The sequence below is a fragment of the Saccopteryx bilineata genome, chromosome 2, assembly GCF_036850765.1.
Source record: "Saccopteryx bilineata isolate mSacBil1 chromosome 2, mSacBil1_pri_phased_curated, whole genome shotgun sequence".
In the NCBI taxonomy this organism is placed as follows: domain Eukaryota; kingdom Metazoa; phylum Chordata; class Mammalia; order Chiroptera; family Emballonuridae; genus Saccopteryx; species Saccopteryx bilineata.
Window position 1 is genome coordinate 184695529 of NC_089491.1, and position 21096 is coordinate 184716624.

Below are 21096 nucleotides of genomic sequence, written 5' to 3' on the forward strand. Positions count from 1 at the left end.
TCAGTGTGTGTGTGTGTCTTTTGATCTGAAGTGGGTTTCTTTTCTTTTCTTTTTTGTGACAGAGAGAGTCAGACACAGGGACAGACACAGATAGGGACAGACAGGAAGGGAGAGAGATGAGAAGCATCAATTCTTCATTGCAGTTCCTTAGTTGTTCATTGACTGATTTCTCATGAAGTGGGTCTCTTGTAGACAGCAAATATATGGGTCTTGTTTTCTTATCCTCATGTCTTTTGTTTGAAACATTTAATCCATTTATTTTTTTAAAAAATATTTATTTCATTGATTTTAGAGAGAGGAAGGAAGTGAGTGTGAGAGAAAGACAGAAACATCAGTCTGTTTTTATTTGTACCCTGGGATATAAAATTGAAAGCAACAAGTAAACAAGAAAAACAAACAAAAACTCATGGACACAGATGATACTATAGTGGTTGCGAGATACTGATCCATATAACAGGATCGAACCATCAATTGCTGTGTTTTGGGATTATGTTCTAACCAACTGAGCTACTTGGCCAGGGCTCCTTTTATTTCTAAAGTGATTACTAATACATGCATATTTATTGCCACTCTCTTCTTTATAATTATGTTTCTTTTTTTTAAAGAGATTTCTTTAATGATTAATACTAGTTTCTTGGTAATGTACTCTTTTAGCTCTTTCTTGTCTTGGGACTTCTTTATTTCTCCTTCACTTTATTTATTTACTTATATTTATTTTTGATTGAATTTATTGGGGTGACAATGGTTAACAATATTACATAGGTTACAAGTGTACATATCTATGATACATGATCTGTATATAGCATTGTATGTCCACCATCGAAAGTCAAATCTTCTGTCACCAAATATTTGACCTTCTTTATCTTTTACTGGTTTCCCATTTCCCCTTTGCTCTGGCATCCAACACAGTGTTGTCTGTGTCTGAGTTTTTCATTTTTTTCTTGTGTATTTGTTGCTTTCATTTCTATAACTCACATATCAGTGAAATCATATGGTTCTTAACTTTTTCTGTCTGACATATTTCTCTTAGTACAATATTCTCAAGATCTATCATGTTGTCACAAATGGCAGTTTTTAATTTCTTCCCATGGCTGGTCAGTATTCCACTGCCTACATGCACCCCTCTTCTCTATCCAGTCATCCACTGAAGGACATTTCAGTTGCCTCTAGGTCTTGGCCACCACAAATAATGTTGCAATCAACACAGGGGTGCATACACTTCTGCAAATAAATATTTTCAAAATTATCAAGTAGATAACAAAAAGGGGTTGCTCCATCATATGGTAACTCCATTCTCAACTTTCTGAAGAACTTCCGTAATGTTATCAACAGTGGCTACACCAGTCCATACTCCCATCAGTAATGAACAAATGTTTTGCTCTAACACAACCTCCAATATTTGCTATTACTTGTCTCATTGATAATAGCTGCTATAACAGATGTGAAGTGGCTCATCATAGGTTTGATTTGTACTTCCCTATAAGCCAGTGAAGTCAACTTTTTAAAGTTGTTGTTAGTGTTAGTGTTGTTACAGTTAAAGTCTTTTCATAAGAACATACAATGTATTTTAACTGGAGAAGCAGAGAATCAGGAGCAAAAATATCCATGGGGACAAGCAAAACAGGAATAGGAAAACCTTCTGTAGCTTTACCAAGTGCTCTGATTGGGTGTTTTCTAAATTGGTGATTTGATCCTCTGCTTTATCTAACCTGCTGTTGATTGTTTCTAGTGTATTTGTTATTTCAGATATTGTATTCTTCACTTCTAATTGGTTCTTTTTATGGTTTTTGTCATTTTTATGCTTGCTTCTTTGTTGACGTCCTTAGTTCCTTGAGCATTTTTATAACCATTGTTATGCACTCCGTATCTGGTAGATTGCTTGCCTCCACTTCATTCAGTTCTTTTTCCGAGGATTGCTTCTGTTCTTTCATTTGGGGCAAGTTCTTTGTCTTCCCAGTTTTGGCTCTTCTCTGTATTTGTTTCTGCGTGTTAGGTAGATATGCTGTGTCTCCTGTTCTTGACAGGGCTCCGTTAGGGAGTAGTTTACCTGTGGGGCTCAGTGGTACATCTCCCCGCTCACTTGAGATAGGTGCTCCAGGAATGTCTCTTGTGTGGTTTACATGAGCCACTCTGTTGTGGTTTAGTCACGATTGCTGTTGGGCCTTTCCTGGGTCAGGCTGGCCCTCAGGCTGGCTCACTATGAGGATTGACCCCGACAACGGTATACAAAGTCCTGTGAGGAGCTCACTCTACAAAGCAAAATTCTCTCCTGCAGGTGCTGGCACCTGCTGAGATCTCCCCTGGATGTGTTCTTTGTGGAGCTAATTGGGTCATGTTCTGATGTAGTCTGAAGTTAGCCACCACATATGTTGGTTCTGTGGCCTATTGGTAAGGACTTCGATGCAGGTCAGTGTCACATGCTGCCTGTGACTGGCCCTGGGCTTTCTGTTAGGAGCTACAAAGTGATTCAGTTTGTGGCTGCCTCTGCTGGGCCTAGCTGTGTGTGAGATGGACCAAGCTATGTACCAAGGCCAGCTTCCACCTCGAGTTGTGTGAAATAGGTTCTCATTGAGTCGCTAAGTAGGGGTGAGTGGTGTTCACCAGGTGGACAGATTCAAACTCAGCATCAGAGCTGGGTCTGAGGAGTCAGAAAAAGTCTCAGGACAATCTAAGCTGTCACCATGGGTCCTGTGGATTTTTGTGGTGGGGTGGTCTCTGGATGTCATTTGCTTGGGAGTATTATCTTTTATCACTTCACCCCGATCCTATGTTTGTCTCTGATCTGAGATGATTATCCTGCAGGCAACATAAATCAATAGTTAGGTCTTGTTTTTTAAATCCATCTTGCTGTACCTTTTGATTTGTGAGCTCACTTTAATTATATTTAGGGTGATTATTGATTTATGAGAACTTACTACAGCCATTTTATTTTTTAAAGATTTTCTGATTATCTGTATATCCATTAGTTTCCCATGATTTTTTCCCATTTCTTTGGTTTTTAATGTTTCCTTTCTCAGCTCTATATTTTTGTTTTGTGCTTATTGTTAGGTTTATAGAAAATATTTTTTCATACATAGAATAATCATTTTTTTCTCATTGCAATTTATCTTCCTTCATCCATACAAGTTCAGTCCTTTCCTCATTTTTTTTTTTAAGTGAGAAGAGGGAAGACAGTGAGACAGACTCCCACATGTGCCTCAACTGGGATCCACCTGGCAACCCCTGTCTGGGGCCAATGCTCAAATCAACTGAGCTATTCTTAGTGTCTGAGGTTGAGGCATAGACCAATGAACTATCCTCAGCACCCAGGCTGACATGGGAACCAATTGAGCCACTGGCTATGGGAGGGGAAGAGGGAGAGAAGGGGGAGAGAGAGAAAGAGAGAAGCAGATGGTCACTTCGCCTGTGTGCCCTGAACAGGCATTGAACCAAGGACATCTATATGCCAGGCTGATACTCTACCCACTAAGCCAACCAGCCAGGGCTTCCATTTTTATTGTTGCAATTTATTCCTAGTTCTGTTGTACATTTATTACCATTTTTCAGTAGTCATAGTTATTTTTGATGCTTTATTTCCTGCCTTGTTATAAATAAGTTTAATATTCTGTTTTGAAGTAGAGTTGTAATTTCCTGCTTCTGTATGCTATTTCTGTTATTTATAGTTTTGTATATTTTTGGCTTTTTGTTTCTGTTAGAACAGTGTTTTTCAACCATGGGTTCACCAGAAATTTTGTGCAAGTCTGCAAAAGAGTAAAGCACCTGATGTTGTATGAAGATTATAGATTCAGTGATTTCAGACCCTGTAACCTTCATACAACTTCAGGGTGGTTAACTCTTTCATGGACTTGCACGAAATTTGTGGTGGTCAGGCACCAGTCTGTAGACTGGCAGTTGAAAAACACTGGTAGAACTCCTTACACCATTTCTTTAAATTCAGGCCTTGTGTTGGTAAATTTTGTCAGCTTTTGTTTGTCTGATAAAACCTCTGTTTCCCCTTTATATTTGAAGTGCAACTTTGCTGGATATATTATTTTTAACATTTCCTTCCACTGTTTCCTGTATTACATTTCTAGTAAGAAATCTGTAGACAGGGTTTCGTTTGTAGGGTCAGCCATTCATTTCTGGCTGCCTTTAGAACTTCTTGTCATTGACTTTTTACAGTTAGAATAAAATGTGTCTTGGATAAGGTGTAATATGACTTAATGTTGTCTTAGGTCAGCAATTTTCAATTGTTATGCTGCAAGAATTTTAGTAGTTTATGTGGGTTATAGAACGGAGAAAGTTGAAAAATCACTGTCTTACTTTCCTTGATTCTAACATCTAGTTCCTTCTATAAGCCTGCGAAGTTATCTTCTCTTTATTTTACCCATAATCCTTATGTTGCTCTTTCAAAACAGAATCAGCTCATTCTTGTAGACGTCTATCATTTTTTAAAACTCTTAGTTCTCTCTGTTCTTCCATTTGTATAATTTCTATTGTGTTCCATTTGGTCTACTCTATTTCTAATGCTCTCTAATGCATTTTCCATCTCATTAATGAGTTGTTCAGTTCCAGAATTTGTTTGGTTCATTTATAAAGTTTTACTATTTTTTTTTTTTTAGGAACTAAAAAAGACATTTGTTTATTGAGGGCAAGAGGATGCAAGCAATATAAAAACCAAAAGCTTATCTGGCTTTAGTTGGCTTTTCGTTCTCTTGTCGAATGGGAGTGGGATTTTATTTATACATTTTCTAGGGGTCCCAATCTGCTCATGAAAATCCTTATACGGGGGAAGCTGGGGGGGCAGAGATTTTTTTAAGGGACTCACTGGGAGAACTCAGGGTGAAAGGAACTGCTCAGCACTGCCTACTTCTTCCCCTTCTGCTTCATGTGTACTACAAAATAGTCATTGCACGCGATGGTGAGCCCAGCAATTAGTGAAAAGAAGCTCTGGAAGCCTACTCTGACGTCTCGGCACTGGTCCAGGTCCTTCATTATTTTGTCTACAGCCAGAGGGTCTTTTTGATTTTCCAAAAAGCCAGGGAACTCCTTTTCCATGAGTACTCTCAGGTCCTCCTTTGTTAAGTAGCCTTTATCCCCAGCAAATTTATGAAACGTGAACATCATGGTTTCCATGGCATGTTCCATTTGAGACGGCATTTTGGTGAGGTCTTGGCCAGAGGCTCGGCTGAATCACTCGTTTGGACGCGAGGCCAGTGAGCGGAGCGCCGTGGGCTGGGCGCCTTAGTAGGTGGGGGTGGGGGGACGCAGGAGGAGCCTGGGCGGGTGCGGGCCTGGCTCACCCCACCCCTTCTCCTCCCGCCTCTTCCTGCTCCGGCCCCCACTGCACCCCGCACCGCGCTGACACCCTCCCGGTCTAGAGCATGTGGAGGGACCTCACTCCTCTACTATTTTTGATGAAATGCTCCTTTTGCTCATTAATTTTCCTTGTAAGTTCATTGAACTACCTTTTTGAGTTTTCTTGTATCTTGAGTTTGTTCATAACTGCAGTCTTAAATTCTCTATCATTTACGCCATTGTCTTCTGTGACTTTGTGTTTTGTTTCTGGAAACTTTTTTGTTTGTTTGTTTCTGGAAACTTTTTATTTTTTCTCTGCTTTCAGGTTAACTTGGTTGTTCATGTTATTGGTAGTTTGTTTCTTTGCCTGCACATTTGAAATAGTGACCTCTTCTTTGTTTCGATACCATTTTGTTCTCAATAATTCAATAGGTTAATAGGATACTTTCTTTTGTTTTCCACCTGCATTTTGAGTTATTTTTAAGGAATAATATGATTCAGTTGTTTTCTATAAATTGTGTAAATCACCTTTCAGATATAAATCAGCAGGAGAATAAGTTAGTAGTTGTATCTTTGGTAATATAAAAAAATCCTGAGTTAGACTCCCTGCTGCTGGGTATTTCTAGAAATATACAATTTATGCTCCAGTTGTTGTAAGGAGAGCAAGGGATGCTTGTTAGTCTAAGTAAATATGAATAAAAAGACAGTAGAAATGAGATCATTATGAATGTCTGTGTAACTATATTACAAGTAGGATGGAGGATAGACAGGTATTGGTGACAATTAAAACTTCGACTACTTTTTCCTGCCCATTATAGACTCGAGTTCAAAATTTAAAAGATAACAACCTAATAAAAGGCTGTGGGACAATTGGAGCTCTTTTCTGATTGCTCTCTTTATTTGATTACAAAGACAGGTGGCTGAAGGTCAGTCTCTGTTTTGTGCCCACTTCCAAAGAGGTTATAAATACCTCCTGCTTCACAAGACCACTGTGTCTGCAGCCCAACCCCAATAGGTACCTCTTACGAAACACATATAAATGGTGGCAGTTGGGGTTACCACTGCGGCAACTCACATCCAAACTGTAAAGTGTGTAAAGGAAAAATCTTCATTATCCAGAAATAAGGTCCATGGTCAATATGTATTTTTTTTTTTTAGTCTAAAAGAAGTTCTGAACAGAATATCAACCAAATTACATCACAAAAACTTTAAATGTATTTATAGAGCAAATAAGTTACACAGATAAACTTTGAATATGTTTCTGATGTGCAACAGGTTTTCATGCAAAACATCTAACACATGACAGCATTAAGAGTAAGGAAAAAACTTGAGTGGCCCTTTAGATAAATATTACAAATTAAGTATGACATTTCTTAAAAACAAAGTGAAAGAAACTCATATTTTACCTTTATAATTCTACTCTGGCTATCCAAATGGATAATAAAAATGCATGCATGACAGGCGAAAAGACTTGGAATTTATAATGTGAATGTCTTTAACTCTTTTCTACAAAATGGCAAAGTTAGTTAAAATTAACACTCATCCTTCTGTGGTATAAATATGCTCATAAAAGCAACCTTCTATGTAAAAAGCAGCCAAGATCCTTTAAAAAAAGGTCTATCTGGACCATTTTTGGTAATAAGGTCCTAATCACAGGCCCCTACAAACAGATCCAGGGCTTTAAGAAACAGTAGCCTAGCAACGTAAGAAAGGTACTTCATAGCAGCTCCTTTTAGGTACAGTAATTGTATTTAAACTACAGTGCGCTTTCAATTGTCCATTTATAATTCCCTTTTCACATACACAGGCTGTCCGCATTTGACCGTCTTTTGGTTTTCAATGGCCAGCTTCTTTCTGCCTGTTTCTTCCTCAGTTCACAAAAAAATAAAATTAAATTAAAAAAAAGAGGGGCAAGGAAAAATAAAGGGAAAGAAGGTACAAGTTTTATAATACAAATTTTTTTTAAGTGAAGAAAACATTGCACTTTTGCCAATCTAAAGTAGTTTCTAGAAAGGAAGGTATTGTTCAGGGTAGTCAGCTTTGGTATGCAACGGAGGCCACTTCTTCAGTAGTGAGTTGCATTTGCTCAGTGAAATGAGAACATTTTTGTGCCACACAGCATGATGGATGGAGTCTGTCCCAAAATGTTCTACGCTACCTTGGTTCTCGGTATTGCTACATGTTGGAAGCTATATCATCCCCTTTAGAAAAAGTCTGACAGGTAACGAGAGGGAGAACAGTCTGATCAAGTCTTCCAAAGGCTGAAAAGATACTGAATGATGTCACCCCAGCATGGCAACATTTCCATCTTGGTACCCATGGGTGACAGGGGACTTCTGTCAGAGACTAGTGCCAGAAACACTGGAGTCTGGGAGGAAAGCAGTGAGGATCCGGTAACTCTGGGCTCTGCGAATCATGTCTCGGATCTCCATGTTCAGCTCCATCAGCTTGGTGCAGATTTCGGTCAGGCTCTGGTTAGACCCCACCAATGCATAAGTACCCGTTTGGCCCAGAGTTTGATGACGGAAATAAATATTCAGTAGTGTCTGGACCTCATCATCAGAACTGCTTCCAAAGATGTCATTAGGCCATAGACTTCTGCATTCAAAAATAGAAGAGCACATATTATAGGCACTATTGGTTACAAAGAGAAGTTATGAACCTTTGTTAGTATAAGAATATTTTGTTTATAGAAAACAGCTTTATTGAGATAAAATTCACACACTATACAATTCACCAATTTAAAGTATACAATTCAGTGGTTTTAGTATATTCAGAGTTCTGCAAACATCACCATAAATTTATAATATTAAATAGATATTATTGGCTTTGATAAAAATATCTAAGGTATAAAGATATCAGCATGGAATCTGATAATTTTAAAACATTTATTTACTATGTCATGGTTCCAATGAACATATGAACATACTATCAAAATGAAGGGTAAAACCCCCAGAAGGACACATTCAAATACTAGTTTTCAAAATTATGTTGGGGTATGTACTTTAAAATATTTTCATATATATTTTTATTTTACCCACTTTCCCACAACCCTCCTCTTTGACAACCATCAGCTTGTTATCTATATCTATGGGTCTGTTTCTGTTTTGATTATTAATTTATTTTTTTAATATTCCACATATAAGTCAAATCATATATTTGTCATTCTGTTTGACTTCTTTCATTTAGTATAATACCCCCTGGGTCCATCCATGTTGTTAAAAATGGCAAGATTGCACTAATTTTTATGGTCAAGTAATATTTCATTTTAAATATGTACTACCACTTTTTAGTCCACTTGTCTATTGATAGGCACTTGGGTTGCTTCCATATCTTTTTCTTTTTTTTTCTTTTTTTTTTGTATTTTTCTTAAATTGGAAACAGGGAGGCAGTCAGACAGACTCCCACATGTGCCCGACTGGGATCCACCCGGCATGCCCACCAGGGGGCGATGCTCTGCTCACCTGGGGTGTTGCTCTGTTGCAACCAGAGCCATTCTAGTGCCTGAGGCAGAGGCCATGGAGCCATCCTCAGCGCCCAGGCCAACTTTGCTCCAATGGAGCCTTGGCTGTGAGGGATGGGAAGAGAGAGACAGAGAGGAAGGAGAGGGGGAGGGCTGGAGAAACAGATGGGCGCCTCTCCTGTGTGCCCTGGCCGGGAATTGAACCCAGGACTCCTGCATGCCAGGCCGATGCTCTACCACTGAGCCAACTGGCCAGGGCCGCTTTCATATCTTGACTTTTGTAAATAATGCAGTAATGAATATAGGAGTGCATCTATCCTTTTGAATTAGTATTTTGGATTTCTTTGGATAGATAACTAAACTTAGAATTACTAAGTCATTTGTTACTTCTTTTTTTTTTTTTTTTTTTTGTATTTTTCTGAAGCTGGAAACGGGGAGAGACAGTCAGACAGACTCCCGCATGCGCCCGACCAGGATCCACCTGGCACGCCCACCAGGGGACAACACTCTGCCCACCAGGGGGCGTGGCTCTGCCGAGACCAGAGCCACTCTAGCGCCTGGGGCAGAGGCCAAGGAGCTATCCCCAGCGCCCGGGCCATCTTTGCTCCAATGGATCCTTGCTGTGGGAGGGGAAGAGAGAGAGAGACAGAGAGGAAGGAGAGGGGGAGGGGTGGAGAGGCAGATGGGCGCCTCTCCTGTGTGTCCTGGCCGGGAATTGAACTCGAGACCTCTGCACGCCAGGCCAAAGCTCTACCACTGAGCCAACCAGCCAGGGGCCATTTGTTACTTCTATTTTAATTTTTTGAGAAACCTCCAAAAAGTTTCCCATAGTGGGTGTGCCAATTTGCAGTTCCACCAACAGTGTCCAAGGGGTTTTTTTCCTTCACATCCTCGCCATCACTTATTGATTTTTTAATGTTAGTCATTCTGATACATGTGAAGTAGTATGTCATTGTGGTTTTAATTTGCATTTCTCTGATCATTAGTGACATTGAGCACCTTTTCATATATCTCTTGGCCATCTGCATATCTCTCTGGAGAAATGTCTATTCAGATACTTTGTGAATTTTAAAATTGGATTGTTTGTTTCTTTGGTATTAAGTTGCACATGTTCTTTATATATTTTGGGTATTAACCCCTTATCAGATATATCATTTGTGAATCTATTTCCCTATTATGTAGGTTGTGTTTTTATCTTGTTGAAGTTTTCTTCACTGTGCACACCTTTTTAGTTTGATGTAGGCCCATTTTTTTTTCTTTTTTTGCCCTTCACCAAGGAGATATATCCAGAAAGATATTGCTAAATTGATGTCAAAAAGTTTACTGCCTATGTTTTCTTCTAGGAGGTTTGTGGTTTTAGGTTTTACATTTAAGTCTTTAATCCATTTGCATTTATTTTTGTATATGGTGTAAGAAGGTAGTCTAATTTCATTTTTTTAATGTATCTGTCCAGTTTTCCCAGCACCACTTATTGAAGAGACTGTCCTTACCCATTGTATATTCTTGCCTCCTTTGCTATAGATTAATAGACCATATAGGCATGTTTTTTTTCTGGGCTCTCTGTTATATTGATTTCTCTGTCTTTATGCCAGTATCATACTAGATTATTGCAGTTTTGTAGTACAGTTTGAAATTACCTTGTACATTGCTTTTTTCTCAAAGTTTCTTTGGATATTTGTAGTATTTTATGGTTCTATATAAACTTTAGGATTAGTTCTAGTTCTGAGAAAAATGCTATTGCTATTTTAATAAGAATTGCATTGAATCTGTACATTGATTTAGGTACTGAGGATATTTTAACAATATTAATCTGTCCAGTCCATGAGCATGGTATAACCTTCATTTATTTCTACCCTCTTAAATTTCTTCAGTGTTTTATAGTTTTCAGGATTTGGGTCATTCATCTCTTTGATTAAATTTAGTTCTAAAAATTTTATGCTTTTTGATGCACTTGTAAATGAGATTGTTTTCTTAAATTCTCCTTCTGATTACTCATTATCGGTATATAGAAGCACAACAGATTTTGGTATATTGATTTTGTGTCCTGCAAATTAATAAATCTGTTTATTCGTTTGGTCATTTTTTTTTTTTTTTTTGTATTTTTCTGAAGTTGGAAACGGGGAGGCAGTCAGACTCCTGCATGCACCCAACCAGGATCCACCCGGCATGCCCACCAGGGGGCAATGCTCTGCCCATCTGGGGTGTTGCTCTGTTGCAACCAGGGCCATTCTGGCGCCTGAGGCAGAGGCCATGGAGCCATCCTCAGCACCGGGGTCAACCTTGCTCCAATGGAGCCTTGGCTGCGGGAGGGGAAGAGAGAGACAGAGAGGAAGGAGAGGGGGAGGGGTGGAGAAGCAGATGGGCGCTTCTCCTGTGTGCCCTGGCCAGGAATCGAACCCGGAACTCCTGCATGCAAGGTTGATGCTCTACCACTGAGCCAACCGGCAGGGCCTGGTCATTTTTTAGTTGAGTCTTTATAGTATCATGTCATCTGCAACTAATGAGTTGTACTTCTTCCTTTTTGGTGTTCATGTATTTTATTTCTTGTCTGATTGTTGTGGGTAGGACTTCCAAGACTATGCTGAATAGAGGTGATAATAGTGGGCATCTTTGTCTTGCTCTTGATCTCAGAGGAAAGGCTTTCACCCTTTTACCATTAAGTATGATATTAGCTATGTGTGTATGTGTCATATATGGCTTTTATTATGTTGAGGTATGTTCTCTCTATACTGTATTCACTTTGTTGAAAGTTTCTATCATAAAAGGACTTTGACTTTTGTCAGCTGCTTTTTCTGAGATGATCATATGACTTTAAGCCTTTATTTTTTAATGTGATGCATCATGTTGATTGATTTATGGATGTTGAGCCCTCTTTGCATCTCTTCGGTAAATCTCAGTTACTCATGGTATATAATTTTTAAAATATATTGTTGAATCCAGCATGCATACACACACACATATATATATATATATTGTTTTATTTTATTTTATTTATTTTATTTTATTTTTTAAGGTGAGAGGAAGGGAGATAGTGAGGCAGACTTTGCATGCACATGTATCCTGACCGGGATCCATCCGGCAACCTTATCTGGGGCCAATGCTCGAGTACTGAGCTATCTTGAGTGCCTGAGGCTATTGCAGTTGAACCAATGGACCTATTCTCAGCACCCTGGGCCACACCTGAACCAATCAAGCCAGTGGACACAGTCAGGAAAGAGGGAAAGAAGGAGAGAGCAAAGGAAGGAGAAGCAGTTGGTCGCTTGTTCTGTGTGCCTTGACTGGGAATCTCCATGTTTGGGGCTGATACTCTATCTACTGAGCCACCAGCCAGGGCCATCTTCTTCAATTTATTTCTTCAGTGTCTCACAAATTTTTGAGAACAGGTCTTTTACATCTTTGACTCAATGTATGCCCAGCTTTTTTTAAGGTTTTGTGAATAGGATTGTTCTCTTAGTTTTCATTTCTGATAATTCATTGGTGTATGAAAATGCAACTGATCTTTGGGTATTTATTTTATATCCTGCTATTTTACTGAATTCACTTATCACTTCTAGTAGTTTTTTGGTGGAATCTTTAGGGTTCTCTATACACAGTATCATGTCATCTGCATAATAACAGTTTTACTTCTTCTGTTCCAATTTGGATGCTTTTTATTTCTTCTTCTTATCTGACTTCCAGTACTATGTGAACAAGAGTAGTGAAAGTGGACATCCCTGTCTTGTTCACAATCATAAAGAAAACAGTAATAGTTTCTGCCCATTGAGTATAATGTGGCTTTGGGTTTGTCATAGATGGCCTTTATTAAGTTGAGGTATGTTCCCTCTATCCCCACTTTTCCAAGAGCTTTTATCATAAATGGGTGCTAGATTTTGTCAAATGCTTTTTCTGCATCTATTGATATAATAATGTAGTTTTTATCCTTTCTTTTGTTTATGTGGTATATTACGTTAATTGACTTGGGGATACTATAACAACCTTGATCTCAGGAATAAATCCCAATTGACAATTATGTATGATTTCAAAAATATATTGTTGGATACAATTTGCTAATATTTTGCTGAGTATTTTAGCACCTCTGTTAATCAGGGATATTGACATATAATTTTCTTTGTAGAGTTTTTTTTTGGTTTTGGAATCTGGATAACGCTGGCCTCAATGAGCTTGGAAGTATTCCCTACTTTTGAATTTTTTGGAATAGTTTGAGAAGGATAGTTCTTTTTCTGAATGTTTGGTAAATTTCTCCTGTGAAGCCATCCTGTCCACAACCTTTTTTGGGGGGTGAGGGGGGGTTGAGTACTGCTTCAGTTTCATTAGTTGTAATTTGTCTATTCAGATTCTCTGATTCTTCCTGATTCAATTTTGGAAGATTGTATGTTTCTAGGAATTTATTCACTTCTTCCATATTGTCCAATTTGTTGACTTGTGATTGTAATATTTTCTCACAATCCCTGTATTTCTGTGGAGTTATTTGTTACTTCTTTATCTTTCTGAATTTATTTGGGTCTTTCCTTTATTTCCTGATGAGTCAGGTTAAAGGTTTGTCAATCTTGGGTAACTGTTACGTGTGTGTGTGTGTGTGTGTGTGTGTGTGTCACAGACAGAGAGAGAGACAGATAGGGCCAGATAGGAAGGGAGAGAGATGAGAAGCATCAATTCTTTGTTGCAGCACCTTAGTTGTTCATTGATTGCTTTTTTATGTGCCTTGACTGGGGGACTACAGCAGACCAAGTGACCCTTTGCTCAAGCCAGTGACCTTGGGCTCAAGCTGGTGAGCCTTGCTCAAATCAGATGAGCCCGCACTGAAGCTGGCAACCTCAGGGTTTCGAACTGGGTCATCCACATCCCAGTCCAATGCTCTATCAACTGCAGCACCGCCTGGTCAGGCTTGGGTATTTTTTCAAAGAACCAGCTCTTGGTTTCATTGATCTTTGTATTGTTTTTTAGACTATTTCTTTGCTATTAGGATCTTTATTATTTCCTTGCTTCTACTCACTTTGGGCTTTTTTAGTTATCTTTTTTCAAATTTCTTTAAGTGTAAGATTAGATTGTTTACTTGAGATAATTCTTGTTCCTTGAGCTAGGCCTGTAATGCTATAACTTTCCCTCTTAGGACTGCTTTTCTGTGTCCCATCAATTTTGGGTTGTTTACTTATTTTCATTTGCTTCAAGGTATCTTTTGATTTCTTCCTTGATCTCATTGTTGACCCACTCATTGCTTAGAACATGTGATTTAGCCTCCATATCTTTGTGTGTTTTTCAGTTGTTTTCTTGACTTATTTCCAGTTTCATACAATTATGGTCAGAGAAAATGATTGATATGCTTTTAATCTTCTTATATTATTGAGACTTGTTTTGTGTCTTAACGTGGTCTAGAAAATGTTCCATTTTCACTTGGAAAAGAATGTATATTCTGCTGCTTTGGGGTAAAATGCTTTAAAGATATCGTTTAAATCCATGTGATCCACTTAATCCATGTGTGTCACTTAAGGCTGCTGTTTCCTTGTTGATTTTCTGTCTGGAAAGTCTATTCATTGTGTCAGTGGGGTATTAAAGACCCCTAATATGACTGTATTACTGTTGATCTCTCCCTTTATGTTCATCAAGAGTTGCTTTATTTATTTAGGTACTTCTATATTGGGTGCATAAATGTTTACAAGGGTTATACTGTTGTTGGATTGCACCCTTTACATTATGTAGTGTCCTCTTTTTGTTTCTTACTATAATTTTTGTTTTAAAGTCTATTTTGTTAGATATAAGTATTGCTACTCTAGCTTTTGATTTCATTTCCATTTGCATGAAATATCTTTTTCCATTACTTTATTTTTAGTGTGTATCTTTCATTCCGTGTGAGTCTCTTACAGACAGTATAAATATGGATTTTGTTTTCTTTTTTTATTTATAAATAAATTTTTATTAATTTTAATGGGGTGACATCAATAAATCAGGGTACATATGTTCAAAGAAAACATGTCCAGGTTATCTTGTCCTTCAATTATGTTGCATATCCATCACCCAAAGTCAGATTGTCCTCTGTCACCTTCTATCTAGTTTTCTTTGTGCCCCTTCCCCTCTCCCTTCTCCTCTCCCACCTCCCCCCCAACCACCACACTCTTGTCCATGTCTCTTAGTCTCGTTTTTATGTCCCACCAATGTATAGAATCATGCAGTTCTTGTTTTTTTCTGATTTACTTAGTTCACTCCGTATAATGTTATCAAGATCCCACCATTTTGTTGTAAATGATCCGATGTCATCATTTGTTATGGCTGAGTAGCATACCCTAGTGCAGGGGTCTCAAACTTGTGCGGGCCGCATGCGGCCCGCCAAACAATTTTGTACGGCCCGCAGACTAATCCACGAAGTTCAAAATATTTTGGATAAAATTAAGTAAGCCTAGGGGCCTACTCGTATTTTTCATTTCTCTAGCATCCTAGCTAGATATTAGCTTAGTTAACAGCAGTTGTGATGCGAACTACAGTTTCTGGTCGTTTTGTGACACTGAGTAAACTGCATGTACGATTGTGCTTGTTGTACTGATTTTTTGTTTTTGTTTTCAACTGCAGTGAGAAAAGTGTTGTGTAACAGTTGCCTTTTGTAGACCTAGTGCGGCCCACTGAACGGCTCTGATCTTGCTCTGCGGCCCACATGCTGAGTTGAGTTTGAGACCCCTGCCCTAGTGTATATGTGCCACATCTTCTTTATCCAGTCCTCTATTTTTTTTTTTACAGTTATTAAAGCCTTTAAGCAAACTCTTTGTCAATACAGCAAGAATCCATAAAAGAGTAGTGTCCTTAACATGTTCACCAAGTCCAAGTTGGCACCACCACCATTCCAGATCCCTGCAAATGCAACCCAACCCCAGGATTTTGTTTTCTTATCCATTCAACTACCCTGTAGTCTTTTGATTGGAGCATTTAAGTCATTTACATTGAAAGTGATTATCGATAGGTATGTACCTATTGCCATTTTGTTTTTTAACTATGTTCTTCTCTCTCTTTTTACTCTTCTTCATAAAGGCCCTTTTACATATCTTAAATTACTGGTTTGGTGGTAACAAACTCCTTTAGTGTTTTCTTGTCTGGGAAGCTCTTTATTTCTTTTTTATTTTTAAATAATAGCTTGAGTACAGTAGTCTTGGTTGTAGGTCCTTGCTTTTCATCACTTTGAAAAGTTCATTGCAATCTGTCTCTTAGAAGTGCTTTTGTTGCATTCCATAAATTTTGGAAAGTCGGGTTTTCATTTTCATTTTTCTCAAAATAGTTTTTGATTTCATGTTTGATTTCCTTTTTGATACATTGGTTGTATAGTAACATTTTGTTTAATCTCCACATGTTTTTTTTTTCTTTTTGAGTTTTCCTTCAGTAGTTGACTTCTAGCTTCATGCAGATGTATTTGGAAAATATCCTTGATATAATTTCACTCCTCTGGAATTTTCAGCCTTGTTTAAGTCCTAATATGTGTTTTATACTGGAAAATGTTGCATGTGCACTTGAGAAAAATGTGCATTCTGCAATTTGGGAATGAAATGATCTATAAATGTCTATTAAGTGGATCTTTCCTAATATAACATATAAGGCCATTATTTCCTTATTAACTTTCTGTCTTAATAATGATTTATCCATTGAGGTGAGTGTGATGTTCAAGTCCCCAATTATTATTGTATTACAGTTAATTTCTGCCATTATTTCCATTAATATTTGCTTTATATAATTAGGTGCTTCTATGTTGGGGTTGTAGATATTTACAAATATTATATCCTATGCTTGGACTGACCACTTTATTATTATGTAATGTTCTTCTTTTTCTCTTTTTACATCACATTTAGTCTATTTAGTTTGATATGAGTGTTGCTACCTCAGCTTTCTACTCATTTCTATATGAATGGAGTATCTTTTTTGCATCCTTTACTTTGTGTGTGAGTTTTGAGCTACAGTGAGTCTCTTGTGGAAAGCATATAGAGGGATCTTGTTTTTTTTTTATCCATTCAGTCACTATATGCCTTTTGATTAGAGCATTTAGTCCAATTACAGTTAAAGTAATTATTGATAGGTAAGTGCTTATTGACATTTTGTTCATTGTTTTTATTTTTCTGTTCCTCTCTTCACTTTCCTTTTGAATTGCTGGTTTTCTTTAGTGCTTTGTTTGGGTTTCTTTCTACTGATTTTTTTTGTGAACAGTGTGTAGTTCTTTTGTTATATCCATCTACATCTATAGTAATCCCTTTCAGACGATAGTTAAGTTCAAATGCAAACTAAAAGCACTGCATTTTTACTTCCTCATTCACACTTATGTTTTTTGACATCATGATTTATATATTTTTGTTTTCTGTATCCTTTTTTATTGTAGTTGTAAATTTTACTACCTTTCTTTTAACCTTCATATTACTTTATAAGTGATTGATTCACTGTGTTTTATATATATTTGCCTTTAGCAGTGAGTTCTTTCTTTCTTTCCTGTATTTTACTATTTCTGGTGATGGCTTTTTCTACTGTGCATGAAGATCCTTTAACATTTCTTGTAAAGACAATTTACTGGTGGTGAACTCCTTTAATTTTTGTTTGACCTGAAAACTCTTTTATCTCATCTTGAGTTCTGAATGATAACCTCACTGGGTAAATTATTCCAGATTGTAGGTCCCTTTCTTTCAGCTCTTTAAAGTTGTCCTGCTACTCCCATCTGGCCTCTAGAGTTGCTGCTGAGAACTCAGCTGATAGCCTTATGGGGATTCCTTTGTATAAAACTCATGTTTCTCTTGCTTCCTTTAAGATGGTCTCTTTATCCTAACTTCTGCCATTTTACTTACAATACACCTTGGTGTGGGCCTCTTTGGGTTCATCTTGTTTGGAACTCTCTGTGCTCTCTGTGTTTCCTTCCCCAGATTAGGAAAGTTTTCAGTCATTACTCCTTCCAATATACTTTCTGCTCTTTTCTCCCTTGTCAACTTATGTCATTCCTATAATGCAAATGTTTGAGCATTTGACTCTTATACTACCTTCATTTAAAATTTGTTTTAACTTAGCTGTTGTTATTGAGTGATATTTACTACTGTGTCCACAGGTTGCTAATTCATTCTTCTGTATTAACCTGCTGTTGATTCCTCCTAACGTATTTTTTATTTCAGTTAATGTATCTTTTGCTTCTCCTCTATTGTATTTTCTAATTCTTTGTTGAAGTCCTCTCTGAGCTACCCTTTTGCACTGTCAAGTTTTTGAGCATCCTTATGATTGTTTCTTTGAATTCTTTCTCAGGCAAATTCCTTATCTTTGTTTTATTGGACTTTTCCTCCGTGGTTTTTTGTCCGTTTAATTGGGGCCTAGTCTTCTGTCTCCTTATTTGGTTTGACTTTCTGTGTTTGTTCCTGTGAGTTAGATGAAATAACTATGTCTCTTAATGCTTAATCCTTTGAGTAATGAGTATTTTTCATGCTCGCTGACCCCTGGGAGTGAATTTTTTATAAAAAAATGAAATTAGTTTGTTACAGTTTTATTAACTTAAAATCATGTTTGTTTAATAACTAATTTATGGAAACAAGAAGAACATACATTTGCCTTTTCTTAATGTTTCCTTACAATTTTAAAAAATAAATTGATCGTACTCTGGATGGTCAGGAGGCATAAGAACATACATAAACATTCATACTACACCTAGAAAGTTACCTCAGTGAAGACTGTGTTGAATAGTTGTGGCAGGCTGGCTGTATTCTAAGTGGGTATGTATTGTGTCTGGTGTTTCAACTAGTCAGAATTAGCATTTTTTGGGTGAAACAGCCTGATGTATATTAGCTTTGTGTTGTTCTGGCTGTCCATGGCCACAATGTAGTTGGGGCAGCCTGATAAGTGTGTGCTTCCTTGTCCTTCTGTCCTGGGTGTGCCTGCCAGGTGTGCAAGTGCAGGTGGTCCTGTTGCTTTCATTGTCTTTGCACAGGCTGGATCTGGGTAGCACTGCCTTGAGTGTACACATTGCCTCACCTCACTAGTTTCACCATGTCTCTGGACAGGGTGTCCCTGAACGCTTATGCAGCAGCACCCTACTATTTTTACACGCTCTCTCATTGGGGAAGGCACATGTGCGTCAGTGCTCCAGAGTGACTGCACTTTCTCTGTGTGGTGCAGTCCCACACAGAGGTGCTGTGGCACTTTGCTAGTTCCCCACTCTCTGCAGACAGGCAAGTCCCATGTGCAAGTGCAGCCTATCGGGGAAATGCAGCAACTCCCTGCTGGATCTGCTGGATCGCTCTCTGGGTGGAGGGCCCTGGAAGCGCGTGCTATGGTGCCCTCCTGCTAAGTCTAACTGGGAGTGGAGGCTGGGGATTGCACTAGTGATTCTGTACATTGGCTAGAACCCAAATAGAGCTGAGGTCCACTATCCAAGTGCAAGGGAGACCTAACCAGTGGTGCACCCCCATTCTCTAGTCCTGGAGAGTCCCCTCAGTTCCCAGAGAGCTCTGGAGGTCCCCCAACCTTTTCTGTGTGGCCCCTCTCTCATTTACTGTGTAGAAGCTGTTCCCGTTGGCTGTCAGCTGTCTCTCAGGAGAAACAGCCCTAAATATAGGTGTACACTCAATGTGTTATTGGGAGGGTAGGTCAATGTGTTCCAACACCACTACCTGGATTTGCCTTCCACACTTTGTTTTTGAAGTCCTATTTTATATCTTTTTATTTTGTGGATCTCCTAATTATAGTTTGAGTTAGTTTTGTCTTTTGACCTTCACAGTTGCTCTTTAAATGTTTATTTTGCTGTATTTATTTAATATTTTGCTTTACATGTGAGATTTCTTCCAATTTATGATTATTGCTTTTCTTTTTCTTCTTAAAGATGACCTTTTAACATTTCTTGTAAAGATGATGTAATGGTGATGTAATTACTTTTTGCTTGTTTAACTTTCCTTCATGGTTCCTTTGCTGGGCATGTTGTTCTAGGTTGTAGGTTCCTTTATTTCAGCATTTTAAAGATGTCCTGCCATTCCCTTCTGGCCCATGAATTTGCTGCAGCATAATTAGTTGGTAGCCTATGTGGTTTCCTTTGTATATAACTTATTTTTCTCTTGCTTCCATCAAGATTGTCTCTTTGTTTTTCACTTTTGCCATTTTAATTACCATATGTCTTCTTGAGGGCCCTCTGGGTTCTTCCTGTTTGGCAATCTCTGTGATTCCTGGATCTGAATGTCTCTTTCTTTTCTCAGGTTAGAAAAGTTTTTAGCCAGTATTTCTGAAAATAATGTTTCTGTTCTTTTCTATCTTTCTTTTCTTTCTGGAATCCCTATAATGTGAATTTTGTTTGCTTGATTTTTATCTCAGAGTAACCTTAAAGTATTCACATTTTTAAAAAAATTCTGTTTTCTTTTTGCTGCTCTGGTTGATTTATTTTCACTAGTTTGTGTGTCATCAGGTCACTGATTCATTCCTCTGTAAGTTAGTCTGTTATTGATTCCTTCTAGTGTATGTCAGTTCAGTTACTGTATTCTTCAGCTCTGCTTGGTCCTTGATTACACGTTCTTTCTGCTGCAGTTTTGACTTCCTGCATTCCACTCTAAGGTTTGGTGGGCATCCTTAGGACTGTTTCTTTGAATTCTTTATCAAGCAAATGGCTTATCTCCATCTCCTTCGGAGTTTTTTTTCTTTTTCCTTCATTAGGGAGGTATTTTTCTGTTTTGTTTTGCTTTTTCATTTTGTTTGACATTCTATGTCATTTATATGAGTTTTATAAAAGAGCTCTTTCTCCCAATCTTGAAAAAATAGCTTTGTGTGGATGTGTCCTCTGTGTAGGCTGTGTGTGCTGGGTTATTCTGGAAGCCGAGTGGGAGTCCAGCCAGTGCCTAGGGCACTGGGTTACCTAGTTGGAGCATATCTAGATAAGGAGGATAGGTGTGTGTAGTAATGCCCTGTTGATTTTACTTTTTCTCTGTTCAAAGCCAAAACGGGCTAGGCTATGTGTCCAGGAATGCAATGTGGCAGTCTTGCAGGTAGGCGAGAACACCTGGGTAGAGCTCCTGTCTGCCCAATGGAGATAAAGGGGGATGTATACAATGAAGTTCACTGGCACTTCCAAACCCAGAGAAATTCTCGCAGCTCCTGAAAGCTGTCATGGATTCAGAGACTTCTCTCTGTGATCTCTCTCTAATTTCCTGTACAGGAAGTGTGCTTGTGTAGAAGCAACCTCTGTGTAGGCTATGTCTGGTAGTTCTGGCAGGTGGTTAACCCAGGTGCCAGCCTGTCAGGCTAGCCTGGCTCTGGGCAGGGAGGCCAGGTACGTGTTGTGATGCTCTGTTGTTCCCGCCTTTTCCCTTTGTTCAGAACTGAAGTGGGCTCTGTGCAGTGTGTCTGGGAACATGCTGCTATAATCTTGCAGGTAGATCAAA

The 21096-nt window shown here is 38.3% G+C and overlaps 1 protein-coding gene and 1 pseudogene across 14 annotated transcripts in view; both read right to left on the reverse strand.

The window, feature by feature from the left end:
• Window positions 1-4831: 4831 nt before the first annotated feature.
• On the reverse strand, window positions 4832-5229 carry LOC136323082 (protein S100-A10 pseudogene; annotated as a pseudogene).
• A 1250-nt stretch (window positions 5230-6479) lies between these two features.
• The window catches only part of FRY (FRY microtubule binding protein), a 620873-nt gene continuing 606256 nt past the window's right edge, over window positions 6480-21096 (reverse strand). For all 14 annotated transcript variants that reach the window (XM_066258908.1, XM_066258906.1, XM_066258901.1 and 11 more), the window contains one exon: window positions 6480-7875. In XM_066258908.1, coding sequence (XP_066115005.1) covers window positions 7617-7875 — 259 coding nt within the window. In that variant the 3' untranslated portion in view covers window positions 6480-7616. The remainder of the gene's footprint in view (window positions 7876-21096) is intronic.